Genomic DNA, 18,897 nt, shown 5'->3' with positions numbered 1-18,897 from the left:
TAATATTTCTTAAATGATTTTAAGACTTTATATCTGTAATGGAATCATAAAGCTTTCTTGTCCAGTATTGATTTTTTTTTTTTATGATTTAAATAATATAAAATACTTGCTAGCTAGACTGCTGCTTCAGCCTTACCATATTAGAGCAGGCCACTAATGTGTGGTAAAAACCAATTTTTATCTTCACCATCTGGTGTTCTGTTTTTTTTTCCTCTTGGAAAAAAAGATAAGAGACACTTGCTGGAGGCTATTACTGCCTCTCTATTCCACAGAGGTGAAACTTAACAGGAAATCTGGCATATGTTGACTCTGAATTCTGCACATTAATACAGATTTGAACACAGTTGCTGGCTGATAGGTGGTCCCACCCCAGCTGCTAAGGAGGTGATGCACAATAATGGAAGCAGAACTGGAACATAAACTTTTGCAAAGTGCTCTGAAAAAAGGCTGTTGCCTTTCATAGTCTTGTTCTCTGGGAATAAGTAACTTTTGCTAATTGCTTATAGGACTTAACAAAAGGAGCATAGAAATAGATGAGACAGTGAGAAGCTTGTATTAGAAAGACATGGATAGGAATGAAGAGAAGAAAATTTCCTGAGTCATCTTCAAGGTGAGCATTTAAGTGAGAGTCAATAAGATTTTGGGCTCTTATTCTGAGGAACTTTTTTTGGTTGGTTTGTGGTTTTTTTTTTTTTTTTTGTTTTTTGTTTGTTTTTTTTTTGTTTGTTTGGTTTTTTTGTTTTTTTTTTGTTTGTTTGTTTTTTGGGTTTTTTTTTGTTTGTTTGGTTTGGTTTTTCTTGGGGGGGAGGTTAAAACAGAAAAAAAATTTGGAATGGAGTCTTTTTGGCATTTCATATGTAATGCTCACGTACAAGGCTGTACTTAGGCTTTAAGACCCTAAGTTTCATGCTGTAATTTTTACCAGAATTTCTGAGAAGTGGGGCAGACATCTTCTGCTGAGTTTTTTCTTTTGTCAGTTCTCCAGCTCTGAGCAGACCTGTGCCTAGGTCTGCACTATGAGGACATATGCCTGGCCGCAGTAAATGATAATTGGCAATGGGTCAGAGCCATTTGATCACATGCTTCAGATAAATTAGATTTTGTACTACCTTCTACTTTTGAGTTTGACTTATCTTTCGTTGCAAAGCTGTGTGTGCTCAGTCCTGCCCCTTGGAGGTGGCATGAGCCTCCAAGTTTCTGTATCACGCTCTTGGGTGTGAAGTGGTTCTTGTTTGCTTTTTACACCGTGTTTCAGAGAACAATAACGTGTGGTGCTCTACCTGTCCGTGCAGTCCGGATCTATTCGCAGAAGTTATTGCAATTTTATCTGGGTTTTGCATTTGTTTCCCAATGCGTGAGTGACGATGTACCTGCCGATGGGCTTTCCGGGCAGCACAGCCCTTTAGGTGGTGCAGCTCCCTGTCGCTCGAGGGTCTCACCAGCGTTCTCCACAGCCGCCCGTGCGAGGGGAGAGCCAAGCCCCGGCCCCGGGGAGGAAACAAAGGCCTGGGCGAGCTCTGCCGTTCGCTGGGGCAGGTGCGGGTCGGGCGGGGCCGGACGGGTTAAGGCGGGCGGGGCGGGACGGGGCGCGGAGCGGAGCGGGACGGGACGGGGCGGGCGGGCCCGCTCTGGCGGCAGCGCTGGCGCTGCTGCTCCGCTCCGGGGCTGCGGTGAGTGGGGCCGGGGCGGGCAGGCTGAGCCCCTGCCGGGGCGGCGGCTCGCTGAAGGGGGCAGCGGTGGGAGCTCTGTTGCTGCGGGCTGGGTGAGTTCCGGGAGGGGAGTGCGCCTTTCCCCCAGGAGTCGGGCTGGCACTGCTTTTGCAGTTCTGTAGAACTCTTCGCGGTGGTGCCGGAGCCCCGGGCGCTACCTGGGCACAGCCGGGGTGAGCGGAGCGGGGGGCACAGCCGGGGCGAGCGGAGCCGAGGGCACAGCCGGGGCACAGCCGGGGCGAGCGGAGCGGGGGGCGCAGCCGGGGCACAGCCGGGGCGAGCGGAGCGGGGGGCGCAGCCGGGGCACAGCCGGGGCGAGCGGAGCCGAGGGCACAGCCGGGGCACAGCCGGGGCGAGCGGAGCGGGGGGCACAGCCGGGGCGAGCGGAGCGAGGGGCACAGCCGGGGCGAGCGGAGCGGGGGGCACAGCCGGGGCACAGCCGGGGCGAGCGGAGCCGAGGGCACAGCCGGGGCACAGCCGGGGCGAGCGGAGCCGGGCAGCGCCCGGAGCGCAGCCCAAGCCCGGCGGGCAGAGTCGCTGCTGCCGCTCTGTCCCGCAGAGACGTCGCGGTGTGTGCAGACACGGACACGCACGTACAAAAACACACACGTGAGTTTCCCTGCGTTTGAGACTCCGTCTGCACACCCTGGATGTGCGGGGCCATGCCCGGCTGAGGTGCAGGCAGGTGGGAGGGACTGCGGTCTCCGGCAAAGGGATTTCTGTAAAGTGGTTATTTTAATCCGGTGTTATCTTAATCTGTGCAATACTCCGAAAAAATACGCTGCCATTATTTTGCATGATAAGTTCTTTCCCTTAAGGAAACAAAGTCGGGGCGGGGGGGAGAGGAAGCAGTTTTGTACCCTTGTGTTTACAGAGACCATGTACTTAGTTCTGCTCTCCTATCTGTGTTTATGAGTGTAGAAAAAGACATTTCTTGGTGCAGACTGGTAAATTTCATTGCTGTAGCTTTATTATTTTAAACTGTGCTGAGTGTGTGGTTTCTTGCATGTTCTTATGGTCTTCTAAAAGGTGCAGTAGAAAGCACGACTCAAATCCAGTTATATGGTGAAAAATCTGTTTCACTGAGCTTATCTCTGTACTGAAAAATTAACTAAAAGCAAACAAACAAATCAAACAACCCCACAAACCAAATCTGTATAACCAGTAAAGAAGTAGCAGTTCTTACCACCATGGTAAAGCTGAGAGATGTATTTAGCTTTTTTTCAGAATGCTAAGTGAAAGTTTCAGACATGTTAGACTGGCTGTGTCATCCTCCTGTGCTACACTGACCATTAACCATTTAGGAATGTCTTCCAGCATAGGCTTTATGCTATCAGATAATGAAATAAAATCTCTGAAGTACATGATTTGACACTGTAGACATATATTTATCTTGAGTATTAGTCTTAAAGACTGACATACCTAAATTCTGCTCTTATTCCATTAGGCCAGCTTCTTTGTCTTGAGCAAATATGCCTTGGAGTGTGCTCTTTCTAGCAGTTCCACTGACACATTTGCTTGCAAACCCAGGCTCCAAATCTCTTAACAGATCAGATGCAGTCAAGTGACTTGTTTTAATCAGCAGTGGTGTGATTTAAGTCCTCATCAGTATGTTCTGAAAATAAGCAGTAAAAGTTGACTTGTTTGGGAATGTGATGAAGTATCTGAATATCTGAAGTCTATATCCACATTCTGTAGGTTTTGTGAAAGAAAGCTGATTTATTGAATGGTAAAATGGAGCTGATAGTGAGAAGTGAGAGGACCTGAAAGTTCTGCAGAAACAGGAAACTTACTTTAGAAGCAGAACAGGTATTTTCTTCTAGGCATGTTTCACAATGTATAGGCTGTTTGAATGACTTTTAAATACTTTAAAAGCTGTGTCTGTTTCCGCATTATAGGATGACCTGCCAGCTCCTTCCAGAACCACACTTAAAGGAGACTAAATGAAGGCTTTGCAGCAAAGTTTTTACTTTGAACTCCATATATAGATCTAGTAAACCATAATTTCAGAAAGTCTTAAATTACCAAAGTCTGAAGTCTAAACTTGTGGTAACTAGTGAGTTACTTGCTATCTGTCCCTAACAAATTTCTGCAATGTATCAGAGCTTTCAGAAGCAATATCGTGCAGTAGTGCAGCTTTGTTCTAAAGTGATTTCAGGAGCTGGAGCCTGAGCCTGAGCTTTATAATACCTTGGTGGAGGTGCCTCTAAATCTCTGTTTCACAGTTCAACTGTTGGTATCAGTTTGCAGAGGAACAGCACTGTCACTTAAAGGCACAGGGTGACACTTTTGTGCCCTGACAGTGATTTTTATGCCTCTTGCCAGACTGTGCACAGAGCACTGTGGTTCGTGGTTGGTGGTATTCTTTCCTTTCTCTGCAACTTTAAATATTTAGTATTGAGGTTCTATATTTTCGGTAGGCTCAATACTTTTCTTGAGGCTCTCTGTACCATATAACATTAGTCTTTTATGCAGGATGTATGATAAATAAAAACCTTAAATGTTTCCACCATACTTAAGAGTTGTCAAAGAATCATCTTCATTCCTTTTGCCTCATTCCCTTCCCAATACAAGAGATGACACCACAGAAAGGGACTATTGCTGGAAATATCCAGAACCATGATGGAAGTATGAGTGCTGCTGTACTTTCCATAAGTTAACCTTATGTAGGTGAAGCAGGCTTGGAGAGAAAATGGATATTGCACTTTGCTCTCCTTAGTCTAAAAGGTATTGAAGACCTAGGTAATGGAATTATGCTGCTTGGGAGTGAATGATTTGAGTTCAGCCAGTTATCTGAACTTGGAGATGTTTCAGTTAAAGAAAAGAAATAGAACCAAAGAGAACCACAAGTAGATTCCCTTTCTAATAAGCAAGTTCTCTGGTTGAAAAACTTGTTCATTTGGCCTCATTGTTTTTAGTAATAACTTATTTTTTTTTTCAATTTGTAAAGCTGCGTTTAAAAAATGTTTAGGAAAAATTACATTCTCAGGTCCTTGAAGTGTACTAGTACCATGCTGTTTCAAGTACAGGCAGTGCCTGCACAATTTCTGTAATAAACAAAATGTAAAACAGTTGCATTTCTGAGATAATTTGTCTCTGTAAAACCTGTTAAATGAATGTTGGCTTTGATTATATCCTCTAGTAGTATCAGATTTTAAAAAAGTTTTAGCTTAGATATATTTGTATCCATAATTTTGTGTTCTCTATGTGCTTCCTTTCATTTGTTTCTCTAAATTGATTTTGGTTATAATATCAATAAACTATTAAAGACAATTAAAAGTGAGCCAGAGCACTTATCTCACAAAACTATTAACATTTTTGGCTTCTGCTATATCACACACTCTTTTCTGCACTGGTATTTCTTTCTCAGCTGAGGTAACCTGGATGGGTTTCTTGGGTAACTGTGCAATCATTTGTGTTTTCCTCTGTGGCCATACACGTAGCAGGATATGGAGGGGAGCAAGGAACCAATTCCCATTCTGAGCTGGTACTGCTGGTGTGTATAGCTTTGGCTTCCTTCTGCCTGTGCCTTCCTCTGGGGAATAAGGTGAGAGAGAGCTTTTCAGTAATGGGAAGACCAAAAGCAGCAGTAGTGGTTCATGCAGAAGAAGAGGACAGGACAGAGGGTGTCTGTCTGCCTGTGGCACAGGGGAGCTGCGCAGGCTGCAAGCCTCCAGACTCTCCTTTTGTGGTGCTCTATCAAGAGCCGTCTGCTGCTTGTAGGGTAAATTTAAAAAGCTGAAGGAATATGTGCAAGTAGGCAATTGCTGCTGATATTTCTCTGCAGTGACAGTCTGAATGTGAAGAGAATATTTCAAGTGACTCTCTTCCTTGTTCTGCCACCTGTGCCTGTGATCAGTTAGCGTGATAAACTCAGCTTTCTGCAGAGCAACTTTTGTACTAAGTTTCAAAATCTCTTAGAGATCTGTATTTAATACCTGTTCTTTTCTGGTGCAGAAGGGGAGCCAGGAGGCTCAGGCAGAGCTGGCAGCCTGCCTGCTGTGCAGGCTGAGCCTGGGCACAGCTTGCTCCTCTGCACAGTCTCACAGACCTGCCCGGACTGTACTGGCTTTGTGACCTCTCCTGTTCCAGACTCTGTCATTTTGGGTGTTGAACTACCCTGAAATTCTGCACAGAAATTCCTGTGCCAGCTCAGGAAAACCAGCAGTAAACTAGGCTGGTGTTCTGCCTGGGCACACAACCCTCCCTCTCCCCTAAGATGATTTTCTGCCCTGCTCAAGGGCTTCACCACTATCATCCTCCTTGTAGGCTCAGTTTTGTTCTCAGGACCTTTCAGTCCATCTCTAAAGTTGGCTTGAATCCTCTCACAGGCCTGTCTGCTCCCTCCCTCTTGCTTTTATACAGGGCAGAAACCATCAGAGTCCCCCAAACTGACGCCAGCCCTTCAATAAAGTTGTAGCCAATGTGTTGAAACATTTTGGTTTTTAATGGGCAGGGACGAGGCAGAAAACCATGGGGGTGTGCCACTAATCACATTATGGCTTGCAGGATAAATTTTGTAATGACTTTATCATCAAAATACTATTTGTGTTTTCCTTCAGAAATGTTTGCATTAATAATGAGTAACTCAACTTAGAGATGATTTACAGGCAAGATTAAATTTTTAATCAAAATAACTTAAAGCTAATTTTAATCACAGTTACAATCAGCAAAATCCTTGACTTAAATAACTGATATTAAATTTCATTATAAATAGACAGATTTTTAGTGGATTTATTGAAGAAAACAGGATGCCAATTGAATAACAACTACTAAAGCATGCCAGCTTGCAACTGGCCAAACCTTTTGTCACAAAAATTATCTAGGTGATATTTTATTTCACTAACTCTTTATTCAGGTAGCTAGAGTAATATATTCCTGCATACTCATGCAAATTCTTGACTTTTATTTAAAGAACAGTGAAGAATATATTCTGACTTGGTAGGAGTTATACTGTCATATAGAAGAATTTATAAGCAATCAAAATATACAAACTGTCATTAAGACAAAGTTCAAGATATTGCGTATTAGGAAGAATTCTTAAAGTGTGCTTTTGCATTTGAAAACAGCTTAACTAAAATCCCAAATCCCTGAGATTTTTTTGGAACAGAGAACAAGCTTGAATGTTTACTCAAGAGTGGTAGAGGAAAATGCAGTTCTTAGTCCATCAGTTTGTAATCTTTGTGGCCACTATTGGTTGAAATGAGGTAATTAAACAAATTGAAATGAGGAAAAGAACGTTTTAGACAAGGGTATGCTTTTGGCACTTGATGAGTTTTGCTGTATTTGCCTGCAAGTAAAAGAGAAGCTGTTAGCTCAACTCATCTGCAGAATATGCAGTGAGTGATAACTGCTGGACATCTGTGTGGTGGGATAGCAAACACCAAGTGGTGTAGAACAGGTGAACAGAGATTGTTTGCTGTCCTTTCTCATAAAAAACCTCAAGAGCTATAGGACCTGGGAGAGGCAATTTCAAAGCAAAACAAGGCAATTTTTCTTAAAGTGAGTGCACACGAGAGTTTTCTGCTGCAGACTCTGGGCGACTCTCTTGCCTTTTTAAGTTTGCACTAACAAGCTTAGCTGTTTTTCTATTAACTTTGAACAATACTTTGCTTGAATTATCAAATTCTTTTGTACTTAATAAACAGACCTGAAATATGTAACATTTAAGGATTATTTTTAATAAAGGGTTATATTTAAGGGTTATTTTTTTCTTCCTAAGTTGACAGCTGCCCTGATTAAGAGAAGCACCTCTGATTTGGCTGCAGAAGAGAAGACCTGGAGAAGGAAATCCTGCCGGGACATGTGACATGCCAGAAACTATGGGCTATCCTATCCCACATCTGGTGCCTGCTGTGGACCGGGGCAGGACCACTGAGGGTTCAGCTGCCTAGCTCTGTCACAGCTGTACAGCCTAGACCAGGCTAATTCTGCCGGGAGGCTTCAGATAAAGGTGTGAAGAAAGTCACTGTCTGCAAGGCCCCTGGTGCTGTGAGTGCTTTCTGTACACAGGCTCCTGCAGATAAGTGCTGCAAGTGCTGCATCTCCACTTGGAAGGACTGGGATGTAAACCAGCTCCAGTTCAGCTTCTGCTTTGGTGCAGCTTCCATTTGGAAGTCTCCAGAGTCTGCCCTGTGACTCTGACACCTCAGCTGGATGCTTTTCTACTTCTTCTCATCTTGCCTCAACGCCTCAAGACATCTCTTTCAAATTCATTTGTCATTTGAGCTCTGCTGTGTGACAGTAAGTGTTTGTAGTGTAATTATTCCAGTGGAGAATTATGGATGTGTGGATATCTTTTTTTTTTTGGTTACTACTTCAGATAAGGTTGGGACCTCATTAAGCTGAAGTATTCAGATTAAATTCATAGCTGATATTTTGGATTTTTAAGCTTTTAAACAGCTGAGATGCAAAAAGCATCTGCAGATTTCTTTACTGTCCTGTCACTGCAAGCAAGCGATTCATCTGTTGAGATGATTACACAGTAAGATACAACATGTTCAGAAAACCTTCCCTGTAATTTTCACAGTTTTTGTTTTGTTTTTTTTTTACCCTGCCATTCTTGCCCAAAATGCTGCTTCTATTTGCAGGCATTTGGGCTGTTCTGTAAAAGCTTAATGTCAAGCTCAGTAAGTCCTTTCATGCCTTGATGTGTCAGAGCAGAGGTTTCTCTGCTGGCAGGGCTCCCAGCACTCAGCTACTCCAGGAGCTGTTGTCTGCAGCTCCTCAGGGACCTCTGGTCACTTAGAGACTGAATTTGATTTTCAAGTACTTCCTAGGTGAGAATGGGGAATGTACTGACTGCCCAGCTCCCCCTCCTTGCCGTGAACAGGGAGCAGTGGGCGTTGAATTCCAGTTGACTCATTGCAGTGCATCTGCATTGCTGAGGCTTTTTTATTTTTAGATGGAGGGATGCTCTGTAATATTTCAGCACAAGGGATGATTTACTTGATTCCTTCCACTTCTTGTCCTTAAGTAGCTGTTCTTAGTTCTGACTATATGCTTAAATTTGATGCTTTAAGTAATATAGTTTTTTGTAAAAAAAGTGGCTGGCCAGGTTCTTGAGGATAATAAAATGGACAACAATGTCAAGTGGCCTGCTTTCATGTTGACTACTCGGCGGGAATTCAGAAAAATCAAGAAAAAATGGCTAAGGTAGTAGTTCAGAAAAATGGAATACTAAAAAAGATAAATTTCCTGAAAATATTAGTAATGGAATAGTCTAATTTGATTTAAAATTACTGTAAATATTGTGTGAAGTAACACCGGTAGCAAAACATAAATTACAAAAAATTGACCTTTTTATTTTAAAGCTTGGAAAAAAGAACCTGTAATATAACAGTGGTGCATTAACCAGCCTGCTGAGGATTGTTTCATTTGCTTCCCAGTCCCTGGGGAGATGAGATTTAACTGTAAAATAGCCACAGGGTAATAATAGACGTGAACTTGATGTTTATCTGTCAACAATTTTAGGTGCAGAGGTGGAAAGCCTATGCTTTTTAAAATATTTCTGCCTGTAACCACGTCTAGGTTTTTTGTTGGTTGCCACTCCGTAGAATATCTAACCTGATTAGGATCTTGTGCCGTGGCTACGTTCCTGGGTTTTGCTAAAATGATACAATATCTATTACTAACTTATTTAAACCCTTCTTTGGCTGCTGACAGTGAATGTGAGAGCCAGTGATGATCAGACACAAACTCTCCCTTCTGTGTTCTCAGACCCTGCATGGAGTCCAGCAGCCATGAGATACTGCTGTCAGATCTCCTGTGTGAATTGGTCCAGGTTCAGTTTGGTTCATAAAAAAGGCAGTAAAATTGCCAAGGCAGCTGACATTGACCTCTCCAGAGTAGCAGAAGTGTGATGTAATCTGGAGCTTGAACTCTCTCTCCATCATCACGTTTAATAGCCCTGTGTCCAAAATAGTGCTGAGTGGGGATGAGAAATAAACCCCAGAAATAAACTGCTGTTCCTGAGGCTTGCTTTAGCCTGTGGTTGAGTAGGGAACTGGATTTTGGTTTTAAAGATAACTGGGCTGTGTGGTGCTCACAAGCCACTGGGTTGACAGCCCACTAAAATAACTCCTGGCTTTAGAATAGTCAAATATCTAGAAAATATTTTTCCCTTTTCAGTACATTGACTTAAGTCTTCTAGTAGTAAGTAACAGATACGTGCTCAGAATATATAGGCCTGTAGTATCTTATACACTTGTATACACATTTTTTACATTTATTAATGTATAATTGAAAAACCAAAAAATATTTTTCTGTAATGAGCCTTTTATTGCTTAGTCAGTAAAACAGAAGAGTTATGATTTATGCTTCCCTATCCCAACTGGCTACACTGAGAAATGGAAATAATGATGGGGCTGTGGCTCAAACATGGGATTTCAAAGCAAGAATGGCTTGGCTGTTGCTCAGATTTTCTCCATGACCTTCAGAAAGTAATTTGCTTAACTTCCACTTTGTTGCCTGTATAGTATGACTGCTTGTGCAAAAAAACTGTGCTGGAATTTTTTAAGTAGGAAAATATTTTAAAATTCCTGATTCATCCAAGCATCATTCACTGTAGTCCTCCAGAATGTCTTCTGCATCAACCCTGTATGGTTTGAATTTTTACTTAAGGCCTCCATGTATACACCCTCTTGTGTCCCTGTCACTCCCCCAAAAAGGAAGGTATGGTGATTGAAGCAGGGACTATTAGCAGATTGAATCTTCTTTCTTTTTCCCTTCCACCCTTCCTAGGATGCAGGGGCTTTAATCCAGGATGAATGAATGCTACTACGACAAGCGCATGGACTTTTTCTACAACAGGACCAAGGCGGACACAGCGGATGAGTGGACAGGACCACAGCTCATCGGTGTTCTATGCTTTGGCACATTTTTCTGCCTCTTCATTTTTATTTCAAATTCATTGGTCATAGCAGCTGTGGTGAAGAACAGGAGGTTTCACTTTCCCTTTTATTATCTTCTGGCCAACTTAGCAGCTGCAGACTTTTTTGCTGGCATCGCCTACGTCTTCTTGATGTTCAACACTGGCCCGGTGTCCAAGACGCTGACGGTCAACCGCTGGTTCCTGCGCCAGGGTCTGCTGGACACCAGCCTGACAGCATCCCTGGTGAACCTCCTGGTCATCGCTGTGGAGCGCCACATGTCCATCATGCGCATGAAGATCCACAGCAACCTCACCAAGAAGAGAGTCACCTTCCTAATCATCTCCATTTGGGCCATCGCTATTTTCATGGGCGCTGTTCCGACCCTGGGCTGGAACTGCCTCTGTGACATTACTGTCTGCTCATCCCTGGCACCCATTTACAGCAGAAGTTACCTGGTGTTCTGGAGTGTCTTAAACCTGGTTGTGTTCTTCATTATGGTGGTGGTTTACATAAGAATCTACATGTATGTCCAGAGGAAAACCAACGTCTTGTCGTCACACACCAGCGGGTCCATTAGCCGCAGGAGAACCCCTGTGAAGCTTATGAAGACTGTCATGACTGTCTTAGGTAAGAGACCACAAACCATGATGGGCAAGGCTAGCAGGGCCAGTGGATTGGTTTGTGTTGGTTTGGTTTAGCTTTTATTTGAAACAAACCAACGAAAAACTCCACAACAATTGCTCAGCCCTCCTAACACAAAAAAACCTCACTGGACTTGTAAATGCTGGAGGCATCTAGACTTCTATGTGCTTTAGACAGTGAGATAGCTATTGCACTGTGCAGAAACATGAGATAGAGGACTGGTCAACACATAGAAGAAAAGTGTAGGTGCCTTGCTACAAAACACAAATTGTGAAGGTAAAAGTTTGGGGGTTTTTTTGTGGGGTTTTTTTTGTTATTTTTTGCAGGAAGAGAAATCACTTTGGAGAAAGGCTTGTGAAGATTTATAATTACCTAGTAGAACATTTTCAAAATAATGATTTTAATATTTACACAAGGTCATGAGCACTAATACTGCATGTTGATAATTTTCTTTTCACATCTTCCTCTTGTCTGGTTCCTGGATGTAGAAACTTCTTCCCCCTGGAAATGCACTTTCCTTAGTGGAAGGAGAGAATGGCTGGTGGGTCTGTGTCTTTGCTAGAGGTTTGCTTTTCATGTGAAGGATTAACCTTCATTCTGTGGATACTGCATGGTGCAAAATACTTTTAGATAATGATGGTACAGTCTAGCCTTAGATCTCTAAATCATAAAACGAGATTTGCCTCGGCTTCTACCTTAAAGACACTGTTGATCCTTGAGCAGCTCAGATCACTTCATCAGGGAATTGTGATGTAGTGCACATTAAATTAGAGATGAACACAGCAGGTGACAGATCCTTGGAACGTATGCCAGCTGTAGCAGTCAATTTTCCCCAGAATTACTTGAATCTGAACAAGATGTGTCCTGGAAGCCAAATATGTAAGCAGGGCTCCAGGTGCAACTGGGGACACACTGATACACTTGTGAAGCTGGGCTCAGGTGGTGGTGGACTCTAACCCACAAATATGGCTTTACTACTCTAACAGCTGTTCTGAGGTTGGATGAGCCAATACAGCAAAACTGGAGCTTTGGGGAAAGCTGGTGGTCATGTATACCTGGGACACAGTTGTGTGATACTGCAGCATGGTAGTATCACAGAGCTCTGGGAGAAAAGTGTAATTTTTCATGGAGGTAGGGCTTGCCATGGTAGGAAGTTCAAGTTGAGGACACTTTCTTCCCCTTGCAGTTTTTGGATGCTGTTTGCACAGTCTAGTATCTGATTTTATTATTTTTTTTCTGTAATAATAGTGCTGTGCTACATAACACCTTTGTCTACCAAATCATGTCTTAAAGAGCTTCAGAAGCTGAAATCCATTAAACTTCACAGTGCCTGACTTTGTAAAAGAAAGTGGCTTGGTAGTTCAAGCACGTACAAAGTTCTCACTTATATTTCTATGTCTTCTGGAGTTGGCTTGGCTGTTGTCAGCCTTTTCTTTGTAAATAGTTCCTTAGCTGTTCTTCTTTTGAGATTCAGTTTGGTGGTTGTTCCTGACCCCCTGCCCTTGATTTGCAAGAGCAAGGTTTGATCTTTTGCCCCACTTAAGCTCTTGTGCAGTAAAATCTAAACCATCTACCTGGAAGGAGAAAATCCCTACAGGAAAACTCTGAATTGCTCCAAATATACTACTCCTGATGCATGGAGATGAGTATACTGTAGGTAACTGCTGCATTGGAAAGAAACAGAAAACAGAGCACTTTTAAAGAGCAGTTCTCAGCATTTCTTTTGAAGACAGGACTGCACCCTGCAGCCAGTGTGGGAGTTGGAGGGACAGGGATGGTGGCTGCCATTCACTCAACCCTCATGGTCCTTTAGCCTGTGGAAAGCCCTCGGTGTTCTCTGTGACTGTGCTGCTGTGTGGAAATAAACCTCACTTACAATCTCATTTCAAACTTGATATTTCTTTTGCTAGAGAGTGGAGCTTTAGGGCTATGGGTTGATTTGAAGTTCAGCATTAGATTCCTCTTACTCACAGCACATGGCTTTTCAGACATGAAATTGAACTATAATTCAGTAGAACATTTAATGTTATTGTGTGCTGGGCCAAGCAAATTTAACTTAGCCTGAGAGTTACTTTGGAGATCATAATTTTGTATATTTACTTTGCCAGTCAGAAACAAAACCGAAACAGAACCTGCTTCCAAAGAAGTTAAATTAGTGCTGGTGTTTCTGGGTATATAGTCTACTTCAAGCTCTTGGGTCAGAGGAAATATATCTTGGCATGTTCCTTCATATCAGTTCTCCAAATTTTGACTCTGAGGGGCTTTTTATAACCATTTATTTCCAAGAATGAGAACTTATCTTTTAAAAACCGTTTGAAATGTGTTCTCCTGGCCAAGTCATTCAAGCACTGTGTGCAAAATGTATTAAAAACCAAATAGCTTGTTTTCTGAATTCTCCAATTCCCACAGGAGTCACCAAGTGACCAATGTGATTCTTCCAAAATTCTGCTTATAACCACTGATGCAAGAGCCTAGAGCTATATGCAGCACGTGGGTTTTTCCCAAAGCAGTTATTTTTAATGTATTTTCCCAAAATGTATGAAAATGCTTTGGAGTACATGCCTGATATAATCTTAACTAAAAGCCCATTCCAAGATGCCGTGTTGTATAAAACATAATAAACCCCAACATTGTTGTTCATGTGCTCTATTAGTTTCATGGGAGATCCAGGGCAAAATCCTCCTCTGTGAGGAAGGAGGCTGTGTGTAGCTGGGCACTGCTGCTCCTCCCAGCTTCCTCCTGCTCCCTCCTTGGGAAGGCTGGGCTGTGGCTGGCTGCCCTTCCACCAAAACATCCCTGTCCTCTCTGGGTGTTCTTCTCCTGTGGCCCTACAGATGAGAGTTGGGGGAATTGAGATTTTAGTGTCATTTCATGGGTTCCTGGTGACCACAGCTTCAGGTGGCTTTTTGCACCATCACTTAGGCTTGGAGAGTCCCTTCCAGTGGCTGGGAGTCAAGTCCCTTTCATAACCCCTAAAATTGTCCGTCGTGGCATAGGAGTAAGGCTTTCCCTTTGGCATGCTAAACCACAGGGAGTCATCTAGTGGAAACTGAAGATGTGAAACCAAGAAAATGGGGCTAAAATCCTCTTGGGCTGACCTTGTGGCATAGCCCCAGCTGTGACTGTAGCTTTGAAGAAGAGTGGCTGCAGGTGTGTGGGTATGTGATTTTCAGGTTGTGTACATGGTAGCTCCTCTGAACCTGGCAGTGAGATTCGTGCTGAAATAGCAGCTTTGGAGGGGATGATTTTCAGTTTCAGAGAATTTATAGTTTAATTGGTAACTTACTGTTTTAACTTGGTCGCACATGTGGCATTGGCAGCTGGAACCTACTGCACTTCTTTTTTCTCTCAGTGTTGGAATGCTTAGGGACAGCCTTGATGTGCAGGAGTTTATAAAATGATGCTGTTGAAGCATCAGTAGTGCTTCCAGATCCACAGGAATTAATTTTTAAACAGAGATGATGTAATCTACAAGAAATTCCATGGTTAAATCTAATGGAAAATCCTTAAACTAACCTTGAGGCATTGTGACACCTGATCTCCCATAATCTGGTGGAAAGACTCCAAGTTGTTCTAATCTGTGTGGTAGTCAGGCTGTATTTCATGTCACTTTTGTGAAATTTAAAGAGTCCCAGAAGTTAAATTATTTTTGGAGTGTAGCACTTTGTCAGGGCGGGGAGCTCCTATGGGATAAATATTCTGCAAACAAGAAAATTGCCGAAGGGCTGAGACTGAGATGTATTTTTATGCTTAACCATGGTTCCCTCTGAAAGGGTGGTAAAAATAACAAAATCTGAGCAAGGCTGTGAGTCTGAGACATGCCTCACTTTCATCTCTGTGGTGCTAAGAGAAAAATGTGGTTTTGATGGAGTCAAAGGAGCAGCCCCAAGGAAGCATTATCCAGTAACTTGGACACAGTCACTGCATTGCCCATGCTTGTTTTTGGTCATGGGAAATGTGTGGAGACACACCTGCAGGTGTCTTTTATCTTCCCTTACTTTTGCAGCTGAGACCTTATAGGATTTTGCTTGTATAGATAGACAGATATTCTAGAAGTTGGTGGACTACTCCTGCCTGAAATCTTGTGTTCTATTAGAAGGAGAGGTCTGTGTCTTTTGTTAAATGTGCCCTTTCAGGTCTCTTTCCTCTCCTGCCGACTTCCATAACAGCATGGTTGCATCTTGCACACTTTATGGTACAAGAGGTCCAAACGCTTTCAGTGTCTGTTCTAAGGAGGGTTTGTTACCATCTCAGTTTCTGCGTGGAGCTGGTGGATTGGCAGCTTTGGCACTGATCTTGGTAGGCAGTGAAAGCTCTGTGTCTGAATACTTGCTGAGACACTGCACTAGGCACAGTACTGTCTGGGTGGTTGGGTTACAGCACTTGTTAAAACTGATGGGGTTTGCAGGTGAGCCCAGGACAGCAAATCTGTGCAGTGTTTTCTCCATTGTAGAAGATAAGGGCGAGCTGGTGCCCTGCTCATAACTGCTTGCTCAGCATGCAGGAACCAAACCAGTGTGTAGTACAAAGACTGACCAGGGAAAACAAGTGTTGTGGTAGCAGCATGCAGCTCCCAGTGCCAATGGGCAATGGAGGAACGTTACTGATGTTAACCAATATCTCAAAACTAACACCATGAAATTAGTACTTAGCGTCACAAAAGTCTTGGTGCAGCAGAGTAGAAAATTCAGTTTCTGAAGAAAGTGGTCTCTTGCCTTTCTATTCAGTATTGCCTAGGACAGAGTAAATCAGTTGAATTTTGTCTGTAGTCCAGGAGCACAAGGTTGCAGCAAGATCCACAATACCTTGTTCTGGATAAATTTTTCAGCTATCCTAGCGCTTGCTAAATCACACAAATCCAGTTAACATACCATTATGGCCTGCCTGTCATGTGGGCAGTGTCCACTGCAGTCCTCCATGGGCACAAGTGCCAGTGCTGCTGACACCAGCCCGTGTGTGCAGGTGGCTGGGGGTGCCTGGGGTGCTGCTGAGCACTGGCTCTGCCCCTGGGATCCAGGCTCCCTCCCACTGCTGGCTTCCACTGCTTGGATTTGGGAATATCAGCAGCTTTTAAAAGATGAGGTGGACTTGCTTGTTCTACCAAAAGTGTTGAACAAATATCCACATCTCCAAGAGACCTTTTAGGCATCTAGATGCTATTATTTGTTGGATTATTTTTTTCTAAGCTCCAAAATGAGGAAACTCTGCTGTGATAAGTGATTGGAATTTCCTCGGTACATTGTTCAAACTGTGACTGCTGGGCAGAGTTGTAATTTTCTATTTCTGTATGTCAGACAGCAATTGTGGCTTGTGCTAAGTTAGTATTATCATGCATATGGCTGCTCCTTCCCTGGGCTCTGGGCAAGGGATCAGGGGGTGCAGAGCAGCAGGGAGACCAAAGGGCAGATGGGGCAGTCCAAGGCCCCTCTCCAACTTGTGGCTGAGGCTGCATTTGGTAGCAATGTTACCCCTCCTCACCCCCACTCATGGTGTGGGTGTGCAGGAACATCAGAAGGTGGAAATTCAATACTGAATTGCCTTTTAAGATGTGGTTTTAATGCTTTCTTTGTGCTGTGTTCAGTCTGTCTAAGATCTCCCTGATTCTCCCTTTAATTTTTTTTTTGCCTCTCTTGCAGAGTTTTCTCTTCCCCCACCACTCTGCACTTACTTCCTCATAATTTTTGTTTTGGTTTTGTTTTTTTTTTCCCCCGCCGCTTCATTTCTTTGCCCTGACTGCTACATCCTTTACTTCACCTTTACAAGCTCATCTATTTGTTTCTTCCTCTCTTTTCCTCTGTAACTGAATTTTTTTTCCTGCAGCTGAATTAGTGTGTCTCAGCATGCAGAGCCTGGGAGGGAGCAGTGGAAGGAGGTGAGCTCAGCTCTGACCGGGGATTCCACAGTTTATTGTAGGCAGTGACATGGATCCTACACTAGCTGTGGGTTTCTCACCCAGGACATGTTTAAATTATGTGGCACCTATCTTATTAATTGGCACTGCAGAGTCAGCTGTAGGGTGGCAGGAGACTTGTCTCTTTAGGTCATATTATGGCAGTGGTGGAAGTGAGCCACCGGATATCTTTTCCTCCAGTACATGAGAGAGATGAGCAGAGGAAGTGTGTTCAAGTGCCAGTTCTCTGCTTTTAAATGCTCCAGAGCTCTTGTTTATTTATCAGCATGCATAAATCACTGTTGTGATGACCTTTTCCCATGTGTGTTTGTTTGAGTTGATGCTGTCAGCAGCTCAGATTCTTGCTCCCTGCAGTCTTCTGAGACTTGCCCTGCCTCCTGCTCAGGACTTGCCAGAGGAACTGTAGCAGATATAATCTTGCTACTGTCATTAGAATTTTGTCCTCTCCTGCTTTCATCATTTTTGTGTAGAATTTTGACAAACTCAATAATCTTGTAAGATATTAAATACTCCAAAACCCTAGAAGTTTGAAGTCAGGTTTGGTTTTCTTTTTATTGTCTCCTATATTTCTAGGTGCCTTTGTTGTCTGCTGGACCCCTGGCCTGGTTGTCTTATTGCTTGATGGCCTGAACTGTACTGACTGTGGGATTCAGAACGTTAAAAGGTGGTTTCTTCTCCTGGCCCTGTTGAACTCTGTTATGAATCCAATTATTTATTCATACAAAGATGATGAGATGTGGGCTACCATGAAAAGGATGATTTGCTGCTCCTCTGACGACAAGAGCCAGGAGAGACGCTCGTCTCGGATCCCCTCAACAGTTCTCTGCAGGAGCACGGATATCTCGGGCCACTACATTGAAGATGGCATTATTCAAGGGACAATCTGTGGAAAAGGAGATCTTGGTGACAAAGGAAACTCCTGAGCTATGCAAGGACTGACTTGGCTGGAAAAGGAGAGGGGGAAGGGAGAGGTTTTGTAAGAGGAGATTGACTGGCAAAGCTAGTAAACAATATATCCACTTTGTTCCAGAGCCTCAACTCCAGTGTTAACAAAAGTTCTTATAAATAATTGCCTGATGGAAAAACACTTTGTAATGAAGAAAACTTTCTGTGCTGCCATCCTTTTTGTCTTTCAAGTACATGAAATTGTTTTTTCATGTGAATGGAATAAATACCTCTCAGAGACTTCTTGTGCATGGAAACAAACTGCAAGCAATGTGGAGAGATCCTCCTTAAGCTCCTACAGAGAGAAGAAACCTGCTTGACTGTGCAGGTTTGGCATTCATTGAGTATTTATGCTTTGAATAGTTTCTGTGCATCTTGAGGAGGATTGTAGGTTTGGTTGGACAGAATTGTGACCTGTTTTCTTGGTTTAGGAAGTTAATGGAATAGTTCATGCTTACCTCTTCTCTTCCTCCTCCTTATCTTGCTTTCAAAATAGGTAGTTTGATAGTTTACTAAAGCTATGCCAGAAACCTGGCTGTGATGGGAGACCCAGACCAGGCGTCAGTGTGTGTAAGTATGGACCATGGACTGTCAGGATCTGAGGGTACAGAAAGCACAAAAGCCATTATTTCTTCTGTAGTGGGGTGAATGCTGCAGGCAAAGACAGTGCACTCTGCTGCTGTTGTGTAGGCAGGCACTGCGTGTGGATTAACAGAAAAGCAGCAAGGCTGCGATCATTATGTTCATTTCTTGCTTCCCTAGATAACATCACATGGGCGTGCTCACTCCTCTTTACCTGCCATGCCACTGAGAGAAA

General features: G+C 43.3%; 1 protein-coding gene across 1 annotated transcript; it reads left to right on the top strand.

Moving 5' to 3' along the window:
• The first annotated feature begins 1,642 nt into the window (after window positions 1–1,642).
• On the top strand, window positions 1,643–18,347 carry LPAR3 (lysophosphatidic acid receptor 3). Its single transcript, XM_014883628.2, has 4 exons — window positions 1,643–1,762; window positions 7,432–7,952; window positions 10,452–11,209; window positions 17,709–18,347. Exons 3-4 carry the CDS (start codon window positions 10,474–10,476, stop codon window positions 18,056–18,058), a joined length of 1,086 nt encoding a protein of 361 aa, XP_014739114.1. The 5' UTR covers window positions 1,643–1,762; window positions 7,432–7,952; window positions 10,452–10,473; the 3' UTR covers window positions 18,059–18,347.
• The last annotated feature ends 550 nt before the right edge of the window (window positions 18,348–18,897 follow it).

This window comes from Sturnus vulgaris, chromosome 9, assembly GCF_052056855.1.
Source record: "Sturnus vulgaris isolate bStuVul1 chromosome 9, bStuVul1.hap1, whole genome shotgun sequence".
Lineage (NCBI taxonomy): Eukaryota > Metazoa > Chordata > Aves > Passeriformes > Sturnidae > Sturnus > Sturnus vulgaris.
This window is presented reverse-complemented; position numbering and strand designations above follow the sequence as displayed.